Source organism: Haemorhous mexicanus, chromosome 6, assembly GCF_027477595.1.
Source record: "Haemorhous mexicanus isolate bHaeMex1 chromosome 6, bHaeMex1.pri, whole genome shotgun sequence".
NCBI classification, from domain to species: domain Eukaryota; kingdom Metazoa; phylum Chordata; class Aves; order Passeriformes; family Fringillidae; genus Haemorhous; species Haemorhous mexicanus.
In genome coordinates, this window is record NC_082346.1 from 28,669,833 (window position 1) to 28,689,168 (window position 19,336).

The following is a 19,336-nucleotide window of genomic DNA, read 5'->3' on the forward strand; positions in this document are numbered from 1 at the left end:
GTGCAATATGACCAGCACAGTTCTTCCTCCCTGTGCCCAAACCCAGCAGTGGGTTACAGGCCATCAGCTCCTGCACCAGCAGAGATCATGGATGGGAGATTATGAGCGACTAGAAAAGGTGTTTGTTAAACACCTGTGAAGGATTTTCTGAATTATTTTCTGTATGTGGGACCAAAACATTTAACCTTCAACAAATTCTAGGCTATCATATAATCTGTTAAATGTCAAAATCAAGTTATAGTCTATATTTACAAAGTAGATATTAAGTTAAGAGAAATGCAGTTCAAGGAGGAATTTGGAGCATGGGTTGCTTTAAAAACTGGCTGTCATCCAGCTGAATAGCAGAAATTGCAAAATTGAAGAAACAACTTGCTCAAGATTTAAAAGTACATATTAATAGATGTAGAAACTTGCAGTTCCTTATCTGATAGTTATCAGTCTCTAAGGATGCTCCATTTCCTCAGCAGAAGAAAAGAAATAGGAAGGGAGCAAACTAATAAACAGATTATTAGCTAGGAGAGAGAAGGCTGCAATAAGCAGTAGTTGGCAGGAAAAGTTAGACTGCTAGGAGCCAAGGAACCATCATTTCCCAGTGTTTAAGGGCAGAAAAAAAGAAGAGAGAGCTGGGGGCTAGGAAGTACTAATGGTGTGCATATCAGGTAAGCCCAGATGGTCAGAACCATGGTCAGAACCTCAGCAGTAAGATTTAGTGCCATGAAATTTTCAAGATTAGAGATTTTTAGTTGCTTTTTTTTTTAAAGGACCAGCCTATTGAGACTGCTCTGAAAAAAATAGAAGAGTGATATACCTTTATCTCTGTTTTAAATGTTTGTGTCTATCACCTTCTAGTTCCTGATTTCCTCTTTCTTTTCCTCTTTCCATTCCCTGCCACATTTTCTTTATTATTGACTTTTTGGATTGCATAGTATGTATTTTCTTTCTTTTTCCATCTCAACACCTCATAGCTAAAATGTCATTTTTCACTTTTTCTCAATTATTATAATTTGGTTTTTCTTCTATCCTTTCTCCCTCCTCACGTTTTTTACCATCTTAATCTTACTTAATTATTCTTGATCTTTCCCCTTTGTCTTATATCTTCTCTGTACAGTAATTGCTTCTCCAGAAGCTTCAGGTTTGAATGATAGAGGTTTGGTCATATTTGGAACAAGCATGAATACTACAAGCCCTAGGGCAGCTGAGGTCAGGCTGTGACATCTGGATGAGATGTTCAGCTGCATGGAGAAAAGGAGGTAAACAATAGTGGGTTGGAGGGAGTGCAAAGACCTCAGGACTTTATGAGAAAAAAACCCAAGACATGACAAGATGTTACACCACAGAGTTTTGATATCATGAGCTGGAGGTGTGGGAGGAGTGCTGGAGAAGTGAAGACTGCAGGAGTGCTGGGCTTCAGTGGGAACCCTAAAAGGTAGAGATTTCCAGGAGGAATTCAAAGGTACAAAGCTTCAGTAGCATGAATGACACAGAACTCTCAGCCATTGTAACTGTTGACCAGCACACCATCACCAGGGCATGAGGAAATAAGGTCCTGATGGGCTCCTCTGCAGTGTTATCACTCTAGTAAGACAGTGGGATATTGCACATACACAGCAGAGCTTTACATGTGAGCAGGTTTTGGCACAGGGTTTCTAAAACGGGAGTCCTTCTACCACCCACATTCTCCTATATCTGCTGTGGCAAACACATTTCCCATCACTCACGTGGTACAACCTGCAGTCTCATGAATGACTACTTCACTCAGAATGTTTGCAATAGTCTCTTGTTTGATCACTCCTTGCACTATAGACCAGCACAAAATGCTGCTGCCAACCATCCCATTAGCTCCTATTTCTTAAGTGGGACTGACCCAGTAGGACTGCCCAAGTTCTCACCTGCCTTGTGAGGAGTTAAAGAATCCCACTGCTGCTTTCCTGAGGTTCCTGTGGTCTGAGTCACCTCACTGAGCTGCCCAGTTCTTCATGCACCTTTGTGATAATCAGAAGGGCTGGGGCACAGCTGCAATTGCATGCTAATCCCTTCACTTACTATAGATAATGAATAGGTAAGAATGAAAAGACAGACACAGAAAAGATTCAAAACATATTAATTACAACTAAGGAGGTCATCATGTTATTGTTTGTAGCTCCTACTACCACATGAACCAAGAGCTCTATCTCTTAAAACATTTAGGAAAAATCTAGCTAACTGCTTGCTGGTATTAACACCATGATACAGCATGAGCCTAGATTTTTGCAGTGCTTCTCTCCCCTCTATTTAGTTTTCTTCCTCAAAGGGATAATTCCATGAAGTCACTCCTCTTTCCTGTAAAAAGGGGCACTCCCAACCTGTAAAACCAAAAAGCGTTTTAAATGCCCACATCTGCAGCTGTTACTTACATTCCTGTAATGCTTCAGTACAGCCCAGAGTGAGAGCATAGGAAACATACCCCATTAAATGCTGAACCAGAACAAAACTATGCCAGCAGACAAAGCCACACAAAATTTCCCTGCTGGCCTGCAAGGACAAATGACAAAGATCTTCTGCAGGTGTTCTCCTGGGAGGTGGAACAAACACCCTGGCAGGTGCAGCAGAGAACATCTCAGTGGCACACAGAGTAAATGGGGTTTACTCCCAGTAAACACTGTTAAACCAGCAAAGAGAACATCAAGGGAAGCAAAGGGGTATAGTTAAAGGCAGGAATGGGAAGAGAGAAGCAAGCTTCTTGAAATTTGGTGCCATCAAAGACTTGGATGGCAGGGGTAGGAACTCCATTTGCAGCTCTTGAAGGTGCCTGAAACCTCAGCTGTAAGATGAGCAGTTGGGAGAAGTAGCAAACACATGTGTCACACCAAATGGGGTTGTCATAATGATAACCAGGGGAGCTTGGGAGGGAAGTAGAGCTGGGACAGAGGAGAGGCAATGCCGAGAGGGACCAGATGACTCAGCAACAGAGATCACAAAGAGGGGAGCCCTTGATGAGCACCAAGAGGTAAACAGCCATTTCAGCACACCGGAGGTTTGAACGCAGGCTGCAAATTGAATGAAGGTGTGAGGGCCTGGAAAAGCAGCTGGGGTAAGGACACAGCACCCCTAAGGGGGCTGAGGTCATCAGAGGTGAGCAAGGGAGACTAAAGACGGCAAAAGATAAGAAGAAGGCAAGGCATAAAGGAATGATTGAAGGAAGAGAGACTGATCATGATAGCAAGAAGGAAGAGAATTTTTCAGCCTTTTAGAAGTTTGTATTTAATTTTGAATTAAAAATTATTCTCTATTTTTGCTATGATACATTATTCATAGCTCTGTTTGCCAATACATGTTACTTCAGCACAGACAAGCTGCTGCATTTTATTTAAATTTTAAGTAATTAAGGGAAACCAATACTGACTGAAGCATTATATATTTTTATTTTAGATTAGTATCTTTGTTGTAATGAAAAAGGTTTACATTATACTTGTCTTATTAAAATTCTTCCTAAAGCAATTATTTTGGTCTTCATCTGAAAAATAAGCAGTTTAAAAAAATTACCTTGTGCCATTTATAGTAGTTACATATATCCTAACTTGCTTTTAGACAGGCAGGGACTGACAAAGTCATGTGATTACCCATGAATTACCCATGGATATCAGTGTAAAGTACTTAGCTTGAGTTCTGACCACAAAACCTGTCTCTCAGTTTTTGATGTTTTAATTCTCACAGCATCCCATTTTATAATAACAAGAAATACTGTGAAAACTGCTGAAATTAACAGGATGTGGATATTGAGCTGGATCATCTAAATACCTTGAAAGGTCAGTGAAAAGAGCCATGGATTAGATAGTTATACCTGCACTGGAAGAGCTGATCCTGACTCACAGTATGACTTGAAACAGTACTTTCCAAGAGATTTTAAAAAGCTAAGTACTGCTGGTGTAATAAAACTTTTAAATTCAAAAGTATAGAAAATGTGTGTTTTTCATGTGAAGTCCCAGATTATCTATTATGTTTAGCTTGGCATCTGATTTCTAGCAAAAATTCCTTGCTGACATTATAGGAAAATACAGTTTTCATGTTCTTTGAAATTGTTCACATTTATTATGTATTTTTCTGTTGCACTGGATTTGGAATAAATTAAATATCCATACCTTATTTGCCTTCACTTCACATACAATTTCCATTAGTATAATAAATTTTGAAAGAATTTGTGCTGCTGTCCCAGATTCATGCATTTCAAAAACTTTTTCAATAAATCCAATGTTTTCTGACCTTCAATTTACTGCATATACACGTATATGCATGAAAAAAATTCACCAGCAGTGAAATCCAACATAAATAAAGCACAAGTCTAATCATTATTTTGTTTGACTGGTTGATCTAAGATCACCATGTGGTAGAGAGGAACCACAGCCTGAGACAAGTCTTTACTTTCCAAAGTCTACTATGCTCATTTGAAGACAGCTCTTGATTCTTCTCCAGAGAAGAATAAGAAACCCAAAATCATGCAGATATCTTTCTGAAACTCAGGTTTATTTTTTGTGTTTATTTTTTGTGCTGTCGTTTCTGCTGTATGGCTGAATTCAAAGCCTGAAGGATCAGATGTTGGTTGTTCTGAATGTTGTAGCTGGTCAGTTCTATCAGCTTGTCAAACTCCTCCCCTGTGTAGGTAAAGCTGTTTAAGCAGTAGGGGGAAAAAATGGTAGAAACATCCACATTGCCCTGAGCCATCTCAGCAGGGCTGCGCTCCACACCTGACAAACAAAGAAACATCATCAGTGGGGTAGAGATATGGTTCCACCTCCTACTTTCCATTGGGGCACAAGGTTACTCCGAGCTCCCTTGGAATTTGCATTTCCCTCCCATGGGAGGCGCAGCAGGGGAGGGAGGAGACCATGCTACACCATGTCTCTCATTCCACAGCCAAAGGGCTGCCAGGTGGCGGGAGAGCCATCCCATGGCTTACCAGGCTCTTTGTATTTTCTGAAGGAGTCATTCACCAGCGGGAAAAACACCACAGTCGGTGCCTCTGGGGTCTCTGTATCTTCAAAGATGTAGCACTCCTTTAGATTTTTCTTCTCTTCTTCACTCATTTGGATTTTGGGAAATGGGATTCCCTGCTTTTGGAAGTATTTGGAGGCTTCTTCCAAAGGCTGAATTCAGACAGAAAAGAAGAAAAGGTCAGAAGTTCTGCCACACTCTACCACTTTTCCTAATGCATCCATCAAAAGACCTTCACAAAGATTTGGGAGCAGGGTTGGCTGTCAATATTTTTTCTGTCCTTGTCTCTTACATGACAGTACTCTTAAGTACTATTAACAGAGCAATTCAATATTCAGCCTCCACCTTGCACTCCTGATTGGTGTTCTACCTTCTCCTTCTCCTCATTAGCCTTTATCTCTACAGGATAGGTAAAATGTCCATGACTATGGGAAGGGTGGCCTAGCAGCTTAGGATACAGAAAGATGCCTCTTCTGGAGAAGATCCCAAAACAAGTAGAATGGGCAAGAATCTGAAGTAGTACAGTTTTTAAATGCAAAATCACTTTTTTTTTTTTTTTTTATTTGACGTAAAGTATTTAAAAGCCTCTGTCTTAGATGCCTTAGGATGGTTCTGAAACGTGATGTAAGCAAACAGTGATCTGGGAGCAAATAGCATCTTAACTAAAACATTAATATTGTAGGTGTGTTAGCAATTTTTGAAAGTAGGATTTTGCTTCCTGAGTCTGGTTGGCATGTATGAAAATTTTATTACTCAAGAATTTCTGTCTTATCCATATCTAGTAACAGGAATTATAGACCAGGTTATTAGATGGTATTTGAAAGAACAAATGTTGTCTAAGGACAATTCTTTTCCACAATTTTGAAAAACAACAAAAAAAATCCAGTTACTGTTCTAAAAACAGCTGGACAAAATATTTCTAATTATACTGCATGTGGGTAAATTTATATGAACATCACAACACAACCATAATGAGTTCATCAGTGGTGGTGACTAGAACCAGATAAACAATCCATGTGAGTGAAATCTACATAGCAAAATGGAGATCATAGGAGCACACAGGTCTAGGAAATAGCATTTAGCTATTAGAGGGTTAATTCAAATTAAATATTTGGGAATCTCATATTGCTTCTGTTCTCAAGGGATTTACCTGAGAAGCATCACTTGCAAGACCTAAGCATCTGCACAGGGAGATGTAGACCAAGGATCTTTTTCTCCCAGAATCAGTTTATTCTACATAAATTATTCTGAATCTTTAGGAGTTAAGGAGGGCTAGAAGGCAGCAATTATTTATCAAAGAAAAGAGAGTGTTTTTCACACCAAGGTCTGTGATCCAGAGGAATAGTTTAAGTGCAGAACAACATCCACTTTCCTCTCTGGCCTCATGAGTGGTGGGTAGCTAATGTCGATGTATCCCGCCGTGTCTGCCAGGCACATGAACTCTGCTGTTTCTGTCAGCTGGTTGGGGAAATGCTCTAGTACAGTATCTAAAAGGAAATATTTGTTATGATGAGTGATTCACTGAAGAAACAGTACATCTGTTGTTTGACCAATAAGGAAAAATTGGGGAAAATGCCTCTTGGCTATCCATTACATTTACTTTTTCCAAAAGATCCTTAAACACTACAGATGTTCAAGTCTTCACACATGAAAGAAAGACCTGTTCAAGGCAAAAAGAGAGTTCTTTCACTTTTCATGTTGCTATTCTTCCACCCCAGCTGAGCAGTAATTTTCTTTCCCTGGAGTCAAGGAAATTCCTGAAGCTGATTTGACTATATGAAATTTAAATAGTTCTCTTGAAATATTAATTTCCATATGTTCATCATCTGCCTTCTCTTCACTGATGAAAACACCAACCATCTAAGAAGGTAAAAAAAATTATGTTCAAGGGTGTTTACCTTTCCATGTGCAGAAGTTTTTGTTCTGAAGGTATTCATTGTGCAGCTGGAATCCCTTCAGGAAGTTGTAGAATTTTGAAACCATCACCCGCTCTGTCAGGATCCGCCGAATGATGCCCATGATGCCACATTCAGGGGTGACCAAGTAAGTCTCCAACTCATGTCTCCTGTCTGATGGAGAAGGCTCTTCTCCTGAAAGACAGAGAAGATGAACAAATTGTTGCTTTGATACAGTTCTTTTCAATACTTAAAATAATAGAAGGCACCTCATATTAGCTAGGGAAAAGATCCTAATAAGACATTGCAACATACAAATAAATAAATGTCAAAATAGGAATAAGAAGAAAATCAGTCTTCAGTAAAGCCTATTCTGTGAAAAACAGAGTGGCAACAAACTTGCTAAAACTGGAAAAAGTGATCCATTCTTTGATAGAACTCACAGATAGATTCCCTATGTGGAGGTTCAGAATCTGGGCTTGTTCCTTTCAAAATTAATAAAAATCAGCTTTGCAAGGAAAAAAAAAAAAAGCTGTCAGGAGACTGAGACATCCACAAAAGAACAAAGAAATGGGGTTGTGCTACACAGTACCTCATGAGATTGGGAAGAGAGGCAATGACTTTTTATCACATGCATTTATGGATTTATTGAGCTTAGGGCTTTGCAACACTTCCACGGAGAAAGTGATAGAAAGCCATAAACCAAACTGACTAACTGCCTTTAAACAGGAAGGACAACCATGGCCTCTTAGAAAAACACAGGTTTATATCAAGATCGAAGAACATTGAAATGGCGTTGCATGAAATTGAAGTCTTCAACAACAATGTATGAAAAGCACCAGCTGCTGAGGCAGACAGAGAGCACAGCACAGAGGTGTTTGTTACAATGTGGAGGTTCACCAAAGGGCCCCTGGCAAAGACAATCTGTTTAAAACCTTCAGTAGTTTTATATTTGCATAAATTCAGTACAAGAGAGATTAATGGAAATATTATTGCTATGAATAAATTCAGAGAGGAGACCTAGTTAGATACGGCTGACAACATGAAGCCTCTGGATTTATGAGGCACTAGGTAAAACAGAAACAGAAACATAACTAACCAGTATCAACAGTGCTGTGTTGGGTACACCTCAGTGAGCGCCTCTGTGTAGGATTTGACGAATGCCAGGCATCCAAGAGGTTGTACGAAAAGACATTGCTCCATAGGCCTGTGCAATGGTAGAGAACAGGGAAGCTTCTTCAGAAACATTCTAATGGAAAATATCCCCTTAAAAAAATAATCTCTCAGCTTTGCAGGGAGTATTGGAAAACCTTGAGGTTTCCAAATTATCACCAAAATCTGTATGAAGTTCTTTTCAGCAATTAGCATTCTGTTGTCAAAGAGGAGCCTAAATAGTTTAAAACATCGTGTGAGACCTTCAGCCACTATAATTCCTTGCCACATAAAAATCAACATTTTCCATCCTACAAGCAACTGTCATAAGTGAGCAAAACCATGCCATTTTCTATAAAATAAGGGTATGGTCTACAAAAAAAGTCATACACAACTGGATAGTCAGTTAATGGTTCAGAAGCTGCTTCTGGACAGTCAAGAATCAAATGGTTAGAGTACAGTCTGGGATAGTCTGCAGAAAAGTCCTCTAAATAAAAGATATCTTTGCTGTCCCTCTAAAATTTCTCTCTGTACAAAGTCTTTTGAGGGAGACCCTTCTCCTTCTATTTGTTATTCTCATTCCCATAGTGCTTCTCCCACTTTTGCCATGTAAAAGAACATCTGAAAGTCTCTTCACAATGCAGAAATCTTCAAAAGGCTCTTGGATTTTGAAAAGCATCTCTTCCTCCACAGCACTGTCACAGGCCCCAAGAGGAACTCTAGCAGAGAAGGCAGGGCTGTGCTTTGCCTTGAAAATCTCTACCAGTGAAAGCTTTGCAAAAGCCATAAATTGTACAGGATGCAACAACTTGAATTGCACAATAAAATAATTATTCATCCCATAAATTATTAACAGAAATACAATTCCCTTTAAAACATGGCTTGTTTCTAGAGTGAGACAGAAATCCAAAAGCCTTCTTTTTTAAAGGAAGTCCTTGGAAGAAGAGACTCACTTAGGAAATATTAGAAATGCATAATCAAGAAATCAGATTGGGGCTCTCTGGATCTACACTTAGCTGTCAAGCAGAGTTCATTTGCACATAATGACTGGCCAGTTTCTGTCAAGACAACCTCATTCCCAGGAGCTTGAGAAGCTTCTGTCCAACCTGGCTACAGGAAGACATCTCTGGTTTCTCCTGTCTTGGTATCTTCTCACTCTGTAACTCTTCTGATTCCCTTGTAGTTACACACTGTTCCTGCATATTAATGACTTTCAAACATTGTTGTCTCCTCAGAACTTGTTTATAATTACATGCCAACGTTGCCCTAACCTCTTGCACTGAATTTTCTTTGTACCTATATTGGCTGAAGTAAGAACTGCGAAGAGGGATGGTATCTTTTACTAGACCAACAGAGTGGAAGAGAGTAAACAAGTTCTTATGCACCCCAGCCTTTGTTCTGGAAACATGAGGGTCTTGTATCCCTGTAAGCTCATCCAGTCTTTCCAGCTCAAGCCACCGCTCTTAGAAAGGGCCTTTTCTCTCCCTGCAAATACCACCTTGCTTTTATCTTTATCAAGCTGCAGCTAATAGCACATTTTATTAGTAACCCAAGAGGGCATTGCATGTGGTATCACTAGATGGCAACATTGCTTTAACTCTCTGCCTTGCCTTTAGAAAGATGCAGGGGTGGCTGAGGGATCGCCAGGCTCAGGTGCTAAGGCTGAGAACAGAGCTCAGCCCAGGCTGGATGTGCTGGGTGTGCTTGCTACCTGGCCATGTCAGGCATGAACACACTACCCCACTGCTACTGAGGAACTGCAACGGAGGCACAACATGCTCAGAAGAAGGCTCTGTGGAGTGTCTGTGGAGTCCACCTAGCTCTGTGACCTACCTCCTACCTCTAACAGTCAGCACAGAATGCTTAATGGAAGAGTAAAAGAAAAAAGGGAAGAATGAAGGGATTTCTCCAGCACCTCAAGCTCCTGGATTTAGGACTTCTAGTACTGGTGGCTGCCTCTGAACTACTGGACTTCAAAGCCACCAGTGGGATTTACTATGCATTAATTTCTCCTGCCCTTTTCAGATCTATTCATACTCTTGGATCCTGTGTTTTCTTCTGAGTCTTTTCCCTCAAACAACTCTTTCCTTTACTCATGACATCACTGAAAGCTCTTAGCATAGCTAATAAAGATGTAAGATTTAGTTCTTGTATGACCAACTGTTTTCTCATGTTTAGAATAATATGATTCTGGGCTCCTCCTGCACAATGCAGACATTCACTGCTCCTCTGAATACCAAATAAGGAATACCCTGTGGTGTTGCTGGTTGTATGGATTTTTCACTTTGTAAGTTAACTGTTTTTTACCTGTATCCTTGGTGTCCTGTTGTGTCTTGTGCTTATTTACATGTAAAATATCTGTTTAAGAGCAGATGGACTTGTCTGCAGACAGCTTTACCCCAGAGAACCAACGTACAAAGGGGCGTAGTAAGCAAAATTAAAACAAGAGTTGCATAAAACATGCAAAACTGTTTTTCGTATATTACTGGGTGCTACCCAATTTACTGAATTAAGAATTGATAAATTTCAATTATTTATAATGCTAGCAAAATGGGTTGGCTCAAAATGAACCAAGCCTCTTCAAGGAGTCCTGAAACTTCAGGCATAAGCATCACTATTCAAGACAAGGACAACACTGAATAGTGTGGTTTGAAATTTCCTCTCACTACTTTTAGCCCATCTCCGTTGTCTAAGGAATTCAGTCAGAGGTGAGAACAACATGGTGTACATTTGGTTTCAGTCCTGCACGATGCAGGACACTGGTTGTAATGTGCAGGGTTTGCATTATATTAAAAATAAAGTACATATTTATGCAATTCAAATTTTTGCAATGGACCACATCACCTTTCATGAAGCAGATTCGGGACTCAGGAAGCTTCTTCATCAGGCGACCCATGAAGAACTCACTGCCAAAATCCTCAGCACGAATGAAGGCACCATATTTTAAGAATCCAACCTCATAAGGGGTGAACTCCACCCATTCTGCAGAGACACAAAACAAACTTTTAAATCTTAATCTTATCCCTACTTCCCTGCTGGAAGGGCTATGAAAAGGCAAAAAGGCAGCTGCAGGATAAACCCTATCTGTGGGATGACCACAGACTGGCCTTCCTCAGGGTAAAGAGTGTCAATAGGTGTCAGCCACTCACTCAGTAACCTTTTCCAGTGTTGTTCATTCAGAACTTTCCAATGATCCTCTCCAGAGAGAGCATAAAGGAAGTTTCCACCAAGAGGGGTCAGTCTGAGTAAACCCACATGTGGAGCTAAGACTTGTATTTGGCTGTCCCTAAACACCTCCCCAAGATTTCTCCTGCCCCGCAGAAGATAAGTTTCTCCCATAGACTAGGCATAAAGTCTGGAAATGTAAAAGGAAGTTAAGGAGGAAAAGAAACTGTTTATAAATGCTATGGGTCAGCTGTAGAAGAGGTTGGAGTACTGATAATGCGGATAGCTCAAACACCAAACAAGTCCATTTTTGTCATCACCTTTGAACTCTGAAAGGCTGTAATCTTCTTTCATGTTGAGGATCATGTAGATAGGTAAGGGATTTTGACCCTGACTCAATGCCTCCTGCTCATCTGAGAGTTTGTGGTTATTTTTCTGTGAATTGATGAAAGACAAAGAGCAAAATCAAAGGACCTTCTTGGCATAGCTTATGGGCTTCCAAGAGTACAGCAAAATACATAGCTGTTTACCTCTTAATTTTGCTATTCTCTCAACTCATTTGTGTCCAAACATTTTTTTTTAACCAAGGAGTGATCTAAACATTTACACATCCACATAGGCTTATTTAATTACAGGGAGAGTTGTAGTACACTTTTTAAAAAAATGGTCTCCCATTCTTTTTAGTAAATACATCCGCTTTACATGGAAATTTGTTCTCACAGGGTGAACAGAGGAAAATAAGGTACTTGGTTAGGTACTCAGACACTCATGCTTGTAGAAGGAGACATAGGTTTTCTTCTCTACAGAAGACCCATGGGCTACTAGTTATGCATTAAGAGATACATGGGGACAAAGCTCTCAACAAGTTTTGCAGACACATTAAGCTGGGAGGGAGTTGTTGATCTGCTGGAGAGCAGGAAGGCTCTCCAGGGGGAGCTGGACAGGCTGGATCAATGGGCCAAGGGCAATCATATGAGTTTCAACAAGGCCAAGTGCCAGGTCCTGCACTTGGATCACAACAACCCCAGGCAGCACTACAGGCTGGGGGAAGGGGGTGTGGAAAGCTGCCCAGCAGAAAAGGACCTGAGGGTGCTGGCTGACAGCAGCTGAACATGATCCAGTGTGTGTGTGTGTGTGTGTCCAGGTGGCCAAGAAGGCCAATGGCATCCTGGCCTGTGTCAGCAATACTAGTAGGACCAGGGCAGTGATTGTCCCCCTGTACTCAGCACTGGTGAGACCACACCTCACATGCTCTGTCCAGTTTTGGGCCCTTCACTATAAGAAAGACATTGAGGTGCTGGAGCATGTCCAGAGAAGGACATGGAGCAAAGGCAATAGAGCTGGGAAAGTGTCTAGAGAAAAAGTCTTACAAGGAGAGCTGAAGGAGCTGGCACTGTGTAGCCTGGAGAAGAGAAGGCTCAGGGGAAACCTTGTCACTCTTTACAACTTCCTGAAAGGAAGTAGTAGCTAAGTGGGGATTGGTCTCTTCCAATTGACAAGTGATAAGACAAGAGGAAATGGACTTAAGTTGTGCCTGAAGAGGTTTAAATTGAATATTAGGAAAAATTTCTTCACTGGAAAGCTAGTCAGTATTGGAACAGATTCCCCAAGGAGGTGGTGGGATGACCACCCGTGAAAGTGTTTTAAACTTGTGTAGATGTGGCACCCGGGAACATGGGTTAGTGGTGGACATGATAATGATAGGTTAATGGTTGGACACAGAGGCCTTTCCAACCTTAACAATTCTAAAACCCCTTTGTTAATCGGCAGAAATCATCTGCTGGATAACTCTGTCATGCTGTCAGGCATCTGTCCCTGGAACTTCATTTTCCATACAATAGTATTCAGTAGCTGTTAGAGAAAGCTTAGGAAAAACACTACCCCATCGTCTAACGCTTTTTCCAGCAGAAGCCCCCAAAAATCAACACTAGAGATCTGGTATCCCTCTTGCTTCCGCAGTTTTAGCTCCTTTGCATAGTATTTCAAGCTCTCCGGGGAAAAGCAGCTTAGCTTGCACTTGGTCATATGTCTGCGGACTTCACCAATCGGTCTTGATAGATCCTTGTGTGACCAGTCAGCACTCTGATACAAATGTGACAAAGTCCTGGGGAAAAGAAAGGAAGTGCATTGTCCTATGCAGAGAGACTTTCACTTTTTTTAGACTTAGATTTATGTTCCGCATCAAATGAACTAGCTGAGTTTCTTTAAAAGCATCTTTTGGGCTTAGCATACTGTTGAAAAGACTTTTGATTTAGAGGAGTTTCCCAATTCACTAGTGAAACTTGAGGACTTGAAAAAAAAGAGCCCCCCCTTGCTACAAAAGTTTATGCGCAAGGCTGTGGTTTGCATCCCGGTGACTCCTTAGGAAAGATCCTAGAGCTGAAACAAAGCAGCACCTAGGCCATTCACTGGCTTGGGCAATGTGCTCCTAATGCAGCAATAAAAAAAGCTCGAGACTGAAGCTCATGCCTTTCTTTACAAAAAAATTAGGAGAAGAAATATCTCATAGCAGACTAGAGAGGTGATGAGCGATGTCTTTGTTCAGGATCTCCTTACCATGTTGAACCAGATGACCCAGTGATGTATGAGATAGCATCCAAGAGACCCAGCTTTTGGAGACCCAACAGGTTGCCTAACAGAGATGTCAGCGCCCGGGTGCCACCTCCTGTTGTCATCACTGCTACAACTGGTACCTGTTTAATCATCAACACAGCAGTGCTAAGCAACACTTTGTTTATCAGCACGAGTGATCAGAGCTGAGTGAAATGTAGCATGCCAGTCCCGCAAAAAATTCCAACATTTCACCATTTCCCCAAGCAGGGATGAAAAAAAAAAAAAAAGAAGAAGATTGTGTATTTTGCACAGGGAAAACAAAACAAAACAAAACAAAACAGATTTTGAGGATTTTGATCAAAATCAATCATTTTTGATTGTAAATGTTTATGCTGGCTTATCAAAACTTATTGTTTCAAGGCATTTCAATGTTAGACTGCATTTTCCTTAGCAAAAAATCTCTTGAGAGGTCTGTTTTGATAACGAGCAGAGCTCATCCTCTCTGTAAGTCAAGCGTTAATAGCTAGATTACATTTCCTACAAAGCACCTAGAGAATAGAATTGCAGTGATGAAGCCTAATTGTATGCAAATCTAACTTGTGTTGCAGGAAGACAAATTTCTCTAAGAAACCTACTGAGAGAAGAGGAGCCCATTGACATTTTCCACACACATTTCCAGGTAATTGCATCAAAGAAATACTCAACAGTTTCCTGATTCAAATCAAACATTTCAGGTCAAAGCAAAGTATTCTGGTTTGGATTTACCTGACTAAAGGAAATATTCCCTTGCTGGAAAATCTGAAAATAATAGTTGGAGGTACTTCTCCTGAAAATTCTTATACTTAAAAAAACTGCTGGGGTTTTCTCACTGAAACAATTGTGCCAATGAGAAATAATGTAGTAATATGATCAGTTTGTGAGCAGGGGCATAATTCATAATGTCTAAAACCATGCTGTCTTATATTACATAATATGCCTTTGGTCCACCTGTCCTTGACAAAGGAGAAAACACAGGTGGAAAAAATTAACCAGCTCTCAAGTTGGTTCTTCACTTCTCAAGTTCCTGATCACATACCATGCTCCTTCCCTAAAGTACCAACCATCCCCATGCTAGCATGGATATTAATAAATACAAACCCTAGCTCAGACAAGCAGATAAGAGAAAAAATGCTGAATGTCTTTGCTCTATTTGAGGAACTACAGCTGAAGTTATGAGCACTAGAGGAGAGAGTCTAAAATAAGACACCTTCTCATCAGTCAGTATTATGAATCACTTTAACTGTTAGATTTTCTCCCTCCAAAAATCTGATAAAATACCTTATGAAGTCTTGGTAACTGAATGATCAGCTAAAACAGTCAGACTATCCAGGTCTGTAATGCACAGATGAAAAAGAAATTGAGAAAAAATTCTGATTTATGGCATTATGTTTTCAGGAAAAATGTGTATGAAGAGAGTTTGATATTGGCTCTTCATCTAAAATAGAAAATGTAGAAAAGCCTTCCTCAATGCTTTACATGGTGTAGTGAATGCATCAGGGCTAGTTAAGGAACAATAAGCAAAAGGCTATGAGCATAACATATTCCTGTTACACAGCATGTTACAGTCCCTGGTGCTCCCCATACCTCATGATCTTCTAGGTCTTGCTCTAAATGTAGTGCTTTTTTCAGAGCAGAAGCCACAAACTTCTTCCTTTTCAGTAGGAAATTTTTCTCCTCTGTACATAGATCAAACTCCAAGCGAACATCTAAGTTTCTGGACCTCAAACAAAGTCCAGGGTTAAACAGGGTGTGCACAATCACTTAAATATCTGGATGCTTGCTTACGAGTTGCAACTTTATTATGAGGCTTAGAAAAGCTGCTGCTGTGGCCCCACAAAAGCACATCACAGATGGTATAGCTAAGGTAGAGAAAAGGCTGATGAACTGCAAAGTAGCAAAATCTTACAGAAAGAAATATTCTTTATTACTACACTGTTTTTCAGGAAGTGTCTAACATAAATACTGCAATCCATATATGGATACTATAAACAGTGGAATATTTAGGATTTCCTGCCTTAGGACTACCAGATTTTATAAATATAAACACTCTGTATTTTTTACAAGTAAGGAAAGGAAAGATATATTTTTGTAAATATATAGCTCTACATATGTTGCAACTAGAAAACATTATTCTCCCCATCTAAACTGAACTTCTGTATAGCAGCATAACAGGAAATTTCACCTAGCACAGTTAACCAGCCTCTGGACATGGGTAATGAACGTAAGTGAATAGGTAAATATAATCATTGACTAAATACTTTCTCCCTTAGTTACAGAAATAGGCTAGAAGGCAAAAAAGCATATTTTTTTTCACAACCACAAAACCCTAATACAGAATTGCTTACCAGTCATTTGATTTCACGTGTAAATTGATTGTCTCATCCTAGGAAAAAAAAACCACAATATAAACACTGGAGATAATTTTACACTCTTTCTTTACCATCAGCTCTGAAGCCCTCCTCTTTTTTCTAAAAGCCACATTGAGCCAGAAAGCCAAAATAATCAGAAAATCCATCAAAATCTTAAAACTTCTCCAAGTCCTCTTTATTTTCTTTATATTGTTTTATACTAAAGATAAAGGGAGCAGTATACAGTAAAATCCAACACCAGCTCTGCCAGTGTGCTCCATCCTACCTCATAATTAGCATTTGCTCTGATCTGCATTAATCCCTGAGGTGGTCACAGAAATCCCTCTGTCATGTGTTTAGCTGTAATTTTTTTGTTCTGCTAGGTTCATATGAAAATGTACAGGTCTATGGTGTTAGGAATTGTTAGGAAGCTAAGGGCTCCAACAGTTACATATCTAAATCCCTACTTCATACTGATCTAAATTAACTCATGCCCATTGATCTTTGGTCTATAGCTTAACATTTATTCTAAGAAATTGGTATCAATCACCTTTGCTACTGCTACTTTCTCACTGAATGGAAGTGAATCCAGAGGAATAGTGAGGGATGCATGGCAGTCTTTTTTGTCTTCACCTGAAGTACACTGGAAAATAAATAATAATGTAGAGAAATATTTAATGTATAAACCAGACAAAAACACTTTTTTCAAATGGGGTCCCTACCCAGCAGTTTTCAAGTTGGCATCTAACTAAGACATTTGTATGTCTTAGGGGGTTACAATGTGGTTTCAGAGCTGAAGTTCATGAAAGATAGCTCTTTATTAAATGTACAAACTCTTTCCATTTACCTCAGTCAAGTGTAGAAAACCATGAGTTTTCTGTGCTTGCTGAAGCTAATGATCACATACCGAGCAGAAATGAGGTTTCTTCTCTGCTAGAGCCATGCACAGCTCTGACAGGCTGTACTTGATGTAATGGAAGTTCAGGGGCTTCAGAGGTTGCCAGAAAGAGCCCAGTGACAGGGTCTGGCTCTTCTCATATGATCCCTTCACTGAAAACAAGAAGTCTTTTTCTGAAAAAAAAAAATCCAAACATGAAAAATATACAGAGAAGTTAATGACTGTGATCCCAGAAATAGAACATTAAATGGTCTTTCACAAGTTTATATGTAAATCCTTCAACAATGCTTCCAAACTCTATTTATCCAGCAAAGGAACAGTACAAGAAATAAGAGGAAAAAAGCAAACAAGCAAATCAAAAACAAACCACAAAACACCAAAAAGCTTATAAAGCTGCATTTTAAAAACTCAGACATACAGTCAAATTGGACAAAACCTAAGCTGAAATAGAAATTAGTATTTTCTTCTACTTTACAGCATTTATAAGATTCATTAATTTAATTTGAAAATCCAGTTTTTATAGTTAGTTAGCACATACTATAACTGGTGGATCTGTGAACCTGCATATACACTCCTAACTGTCCAGTTCCTGTGCTCTAATTATAAGAACAAAGTAGAAAAATTACCAGACAAGAAAATGACAAAACAAACAACAAACAACCAAAAAAACCCAATACACACAGACAAAAATTGAAACAAAAAAAATCCCCAAACAAACTAAAACCAAAAAATAATTAAAAGGGAAAAAAAAAAACAAAAACAAACAAAAGCCCCCTTAGCAACCAACCAACCAAGAAAAGTCAGTTAACCTAAATTAATGGGTTTTTGCTTCTAGTCTGAAGTCTAACCTGAAGGTTCTTTTTTTGTCCATTTGCTGTCCACTAGGACTTCCAAGCAGGAAATTTCACGAGACTGTAGTAGGGATAAAAAATGAGAGGTTAAAGTATATAAAACATGCCATATCTGGGTCACTTCATTGCTATCTCTCTTTGGTCATCTGAATCCCTGGGGTCTGGAAAACACTCCACCCTCTGTTAGGCTGATAGGAGAAAGACTTTGTCACTCTGAAAATGTGACAGGTTTCAACTGAAAGAAAAATTGGTGTGGTGGTTTTGGACAGGACTGGGAAGGGAAAGGAAATAAGAGGGGGGCTGAGATGGGGTGTGCTGAGACCTCCTGAGGGTAAACTGATGGGTTGGCCAAATCTGATGGGTTGGCCTTGCTTCCCTGCTTTGGTGAAGCTGGACAGTCAAGTGCCATCTCCTCTAAGTAATGACTTAAGGGCAGCTGAGAAAGCAACTTCCATGTCATCCTGTGGAAGTGGGGAGAACAGGATGGTCATGAGGGAGCCACAAAAGGAGTTCCCCAAAAGAATGACAGAGCAGCAGTGAGTCAGGCTTTGTCAACAGGCTTGATATCGGCCTGTGGTGGTGAACAGGTCTCTGAGTATCCCAAATGAGTGTGCACATCCTTTCCTAACACATCCTCCCGCAGGGAGCAGCACAACAGGATGGCTACCTGTGTTTGACCCCCATCTCCCTCCCCTTCAGCCATGCCTGCAGTGAGGTGTTGGGGCACCTGCCAGATTCACCATTCCTATCACCTTTATGAAAACAAAGACAGAAAAGCAATAGTTTATAATTACCACCAATACACCATTAGTCACAAGCTTTTCAGGAGGGACTGGACTGAAAGAGAAAAACAATACAATCAGAAGTAATATCATCTAAATACATCCTTAAATGAACATCAAGGAATAATACCTTCCATGAAGTTTGTCTTGTCCAGCATGGTCTCAAACATGTCACTGATTTTTAATTTAGGGACATCTGAAAGGTGTTTTTTCCTTTTTTTTAACCATAATGGTAAAGAATAGTTGTAATAAGTATGATGGTTGCAATTCTTATTATCCTCCCTCATTCAGCAAGTAATAGGATAAATTAATAACTAGGATGATTCTTGGTAGAAAAGGAATACAGAGTTTTAGCCAATATGCAACTAACTCCATCAACACCAGCCATGTTGATTATTTTAAACTTTATTATACTAAATGCTAGCATACGTTTGACTGCTTACAAAAGGGGCACTTTAGTGTGGATGCTACTCACATGCTCTCCGATGTAAACTCAACCTCTAGCATCTCCTGCGTCTGTAAAAAATTAATTTATTATAAGCATCTGAAGTCCTGCAGCAGTAACCGTTGGCTTAAAACTGTCCAAAGGCTTGGCTTTTTACTGTGCAATGTTATCTGAAGACAGATACTGCTGAATAGAAGAGGGCATTTGCAATTCTTCTGATCAAAAGGACTCCTATAACAC

At 39.8% G+C, this 19,336-nt stretch overlaps 1 protein-coding gene across 1 annotated transcript in view; it reads right to left on the reverse strand.

The window, feature by feature from the left end:
- Positions 1–3,382: 3,382 nt before the first annotated feature.
- Positions 3,383–19,336, reverse strand: part of LOC132328992 (cytosolic phospholipase A2 epsilon-like) — a 33,434-nt gene continuing 17,480 nt past the window's right edge. The window contains exons 5-20 of the mRNA XM_059849520.1: positions 19,127–19,167; positions 18,664–18,706; positions 17,867–17,930; positions 17,028–17,191; positions 16,671–16,763; positions 16,118–16,155; positions 15,357–15,492; positions 13,737–13,873; positions 13,062–13,284; positions 11,501–11,615; positions 10,860–10,997; positions 7,963–8,070; positions 6,867–7,058; positions 6,289–6,455; positions 4,934–5,120; positions 3,383–4,721 (exon numbers count right to left, since the gene is read on the reverse strand). Coding sequence (XP_059705503.1) covers positions 4,513–4,721; positions 4,934–5,120; positions 6,289–6,455; positions 6,867–7,058; positions 7,963–8,070; positions 10,860–10,997; positions 11,501–11,615; positions 13,062–13,284; positions 13,737–13,873; positions 15,357–15,492; positions 16,118–16,155; positions 16,671–16,763; positions 17,028–17,191; positions 17,867–17,930; positions 18,664–18,706; positions 19,127–19,167 — 2,055 coding nt within the window. The 3' untranslated portion in view covers positions 3,383–4,512. The remainder of the gene's footprint in view (positions 4,722–4,933; positions 5,121–6,288; positions 6,456–6,866; positions 7,059–7,962; positions 8,071–10,859; positions 10,998–11,500; positions 11,616–13,061; positions 13,285–13,736; positions 13,874–15,356; positions 15,493–16,117; positions 16,156–16,670; positions 16,764–17,027; positions 17,192–17,866; positions 17,931–18,663; positions 18,707–19,126; positions 19,168–19,336) is intronic.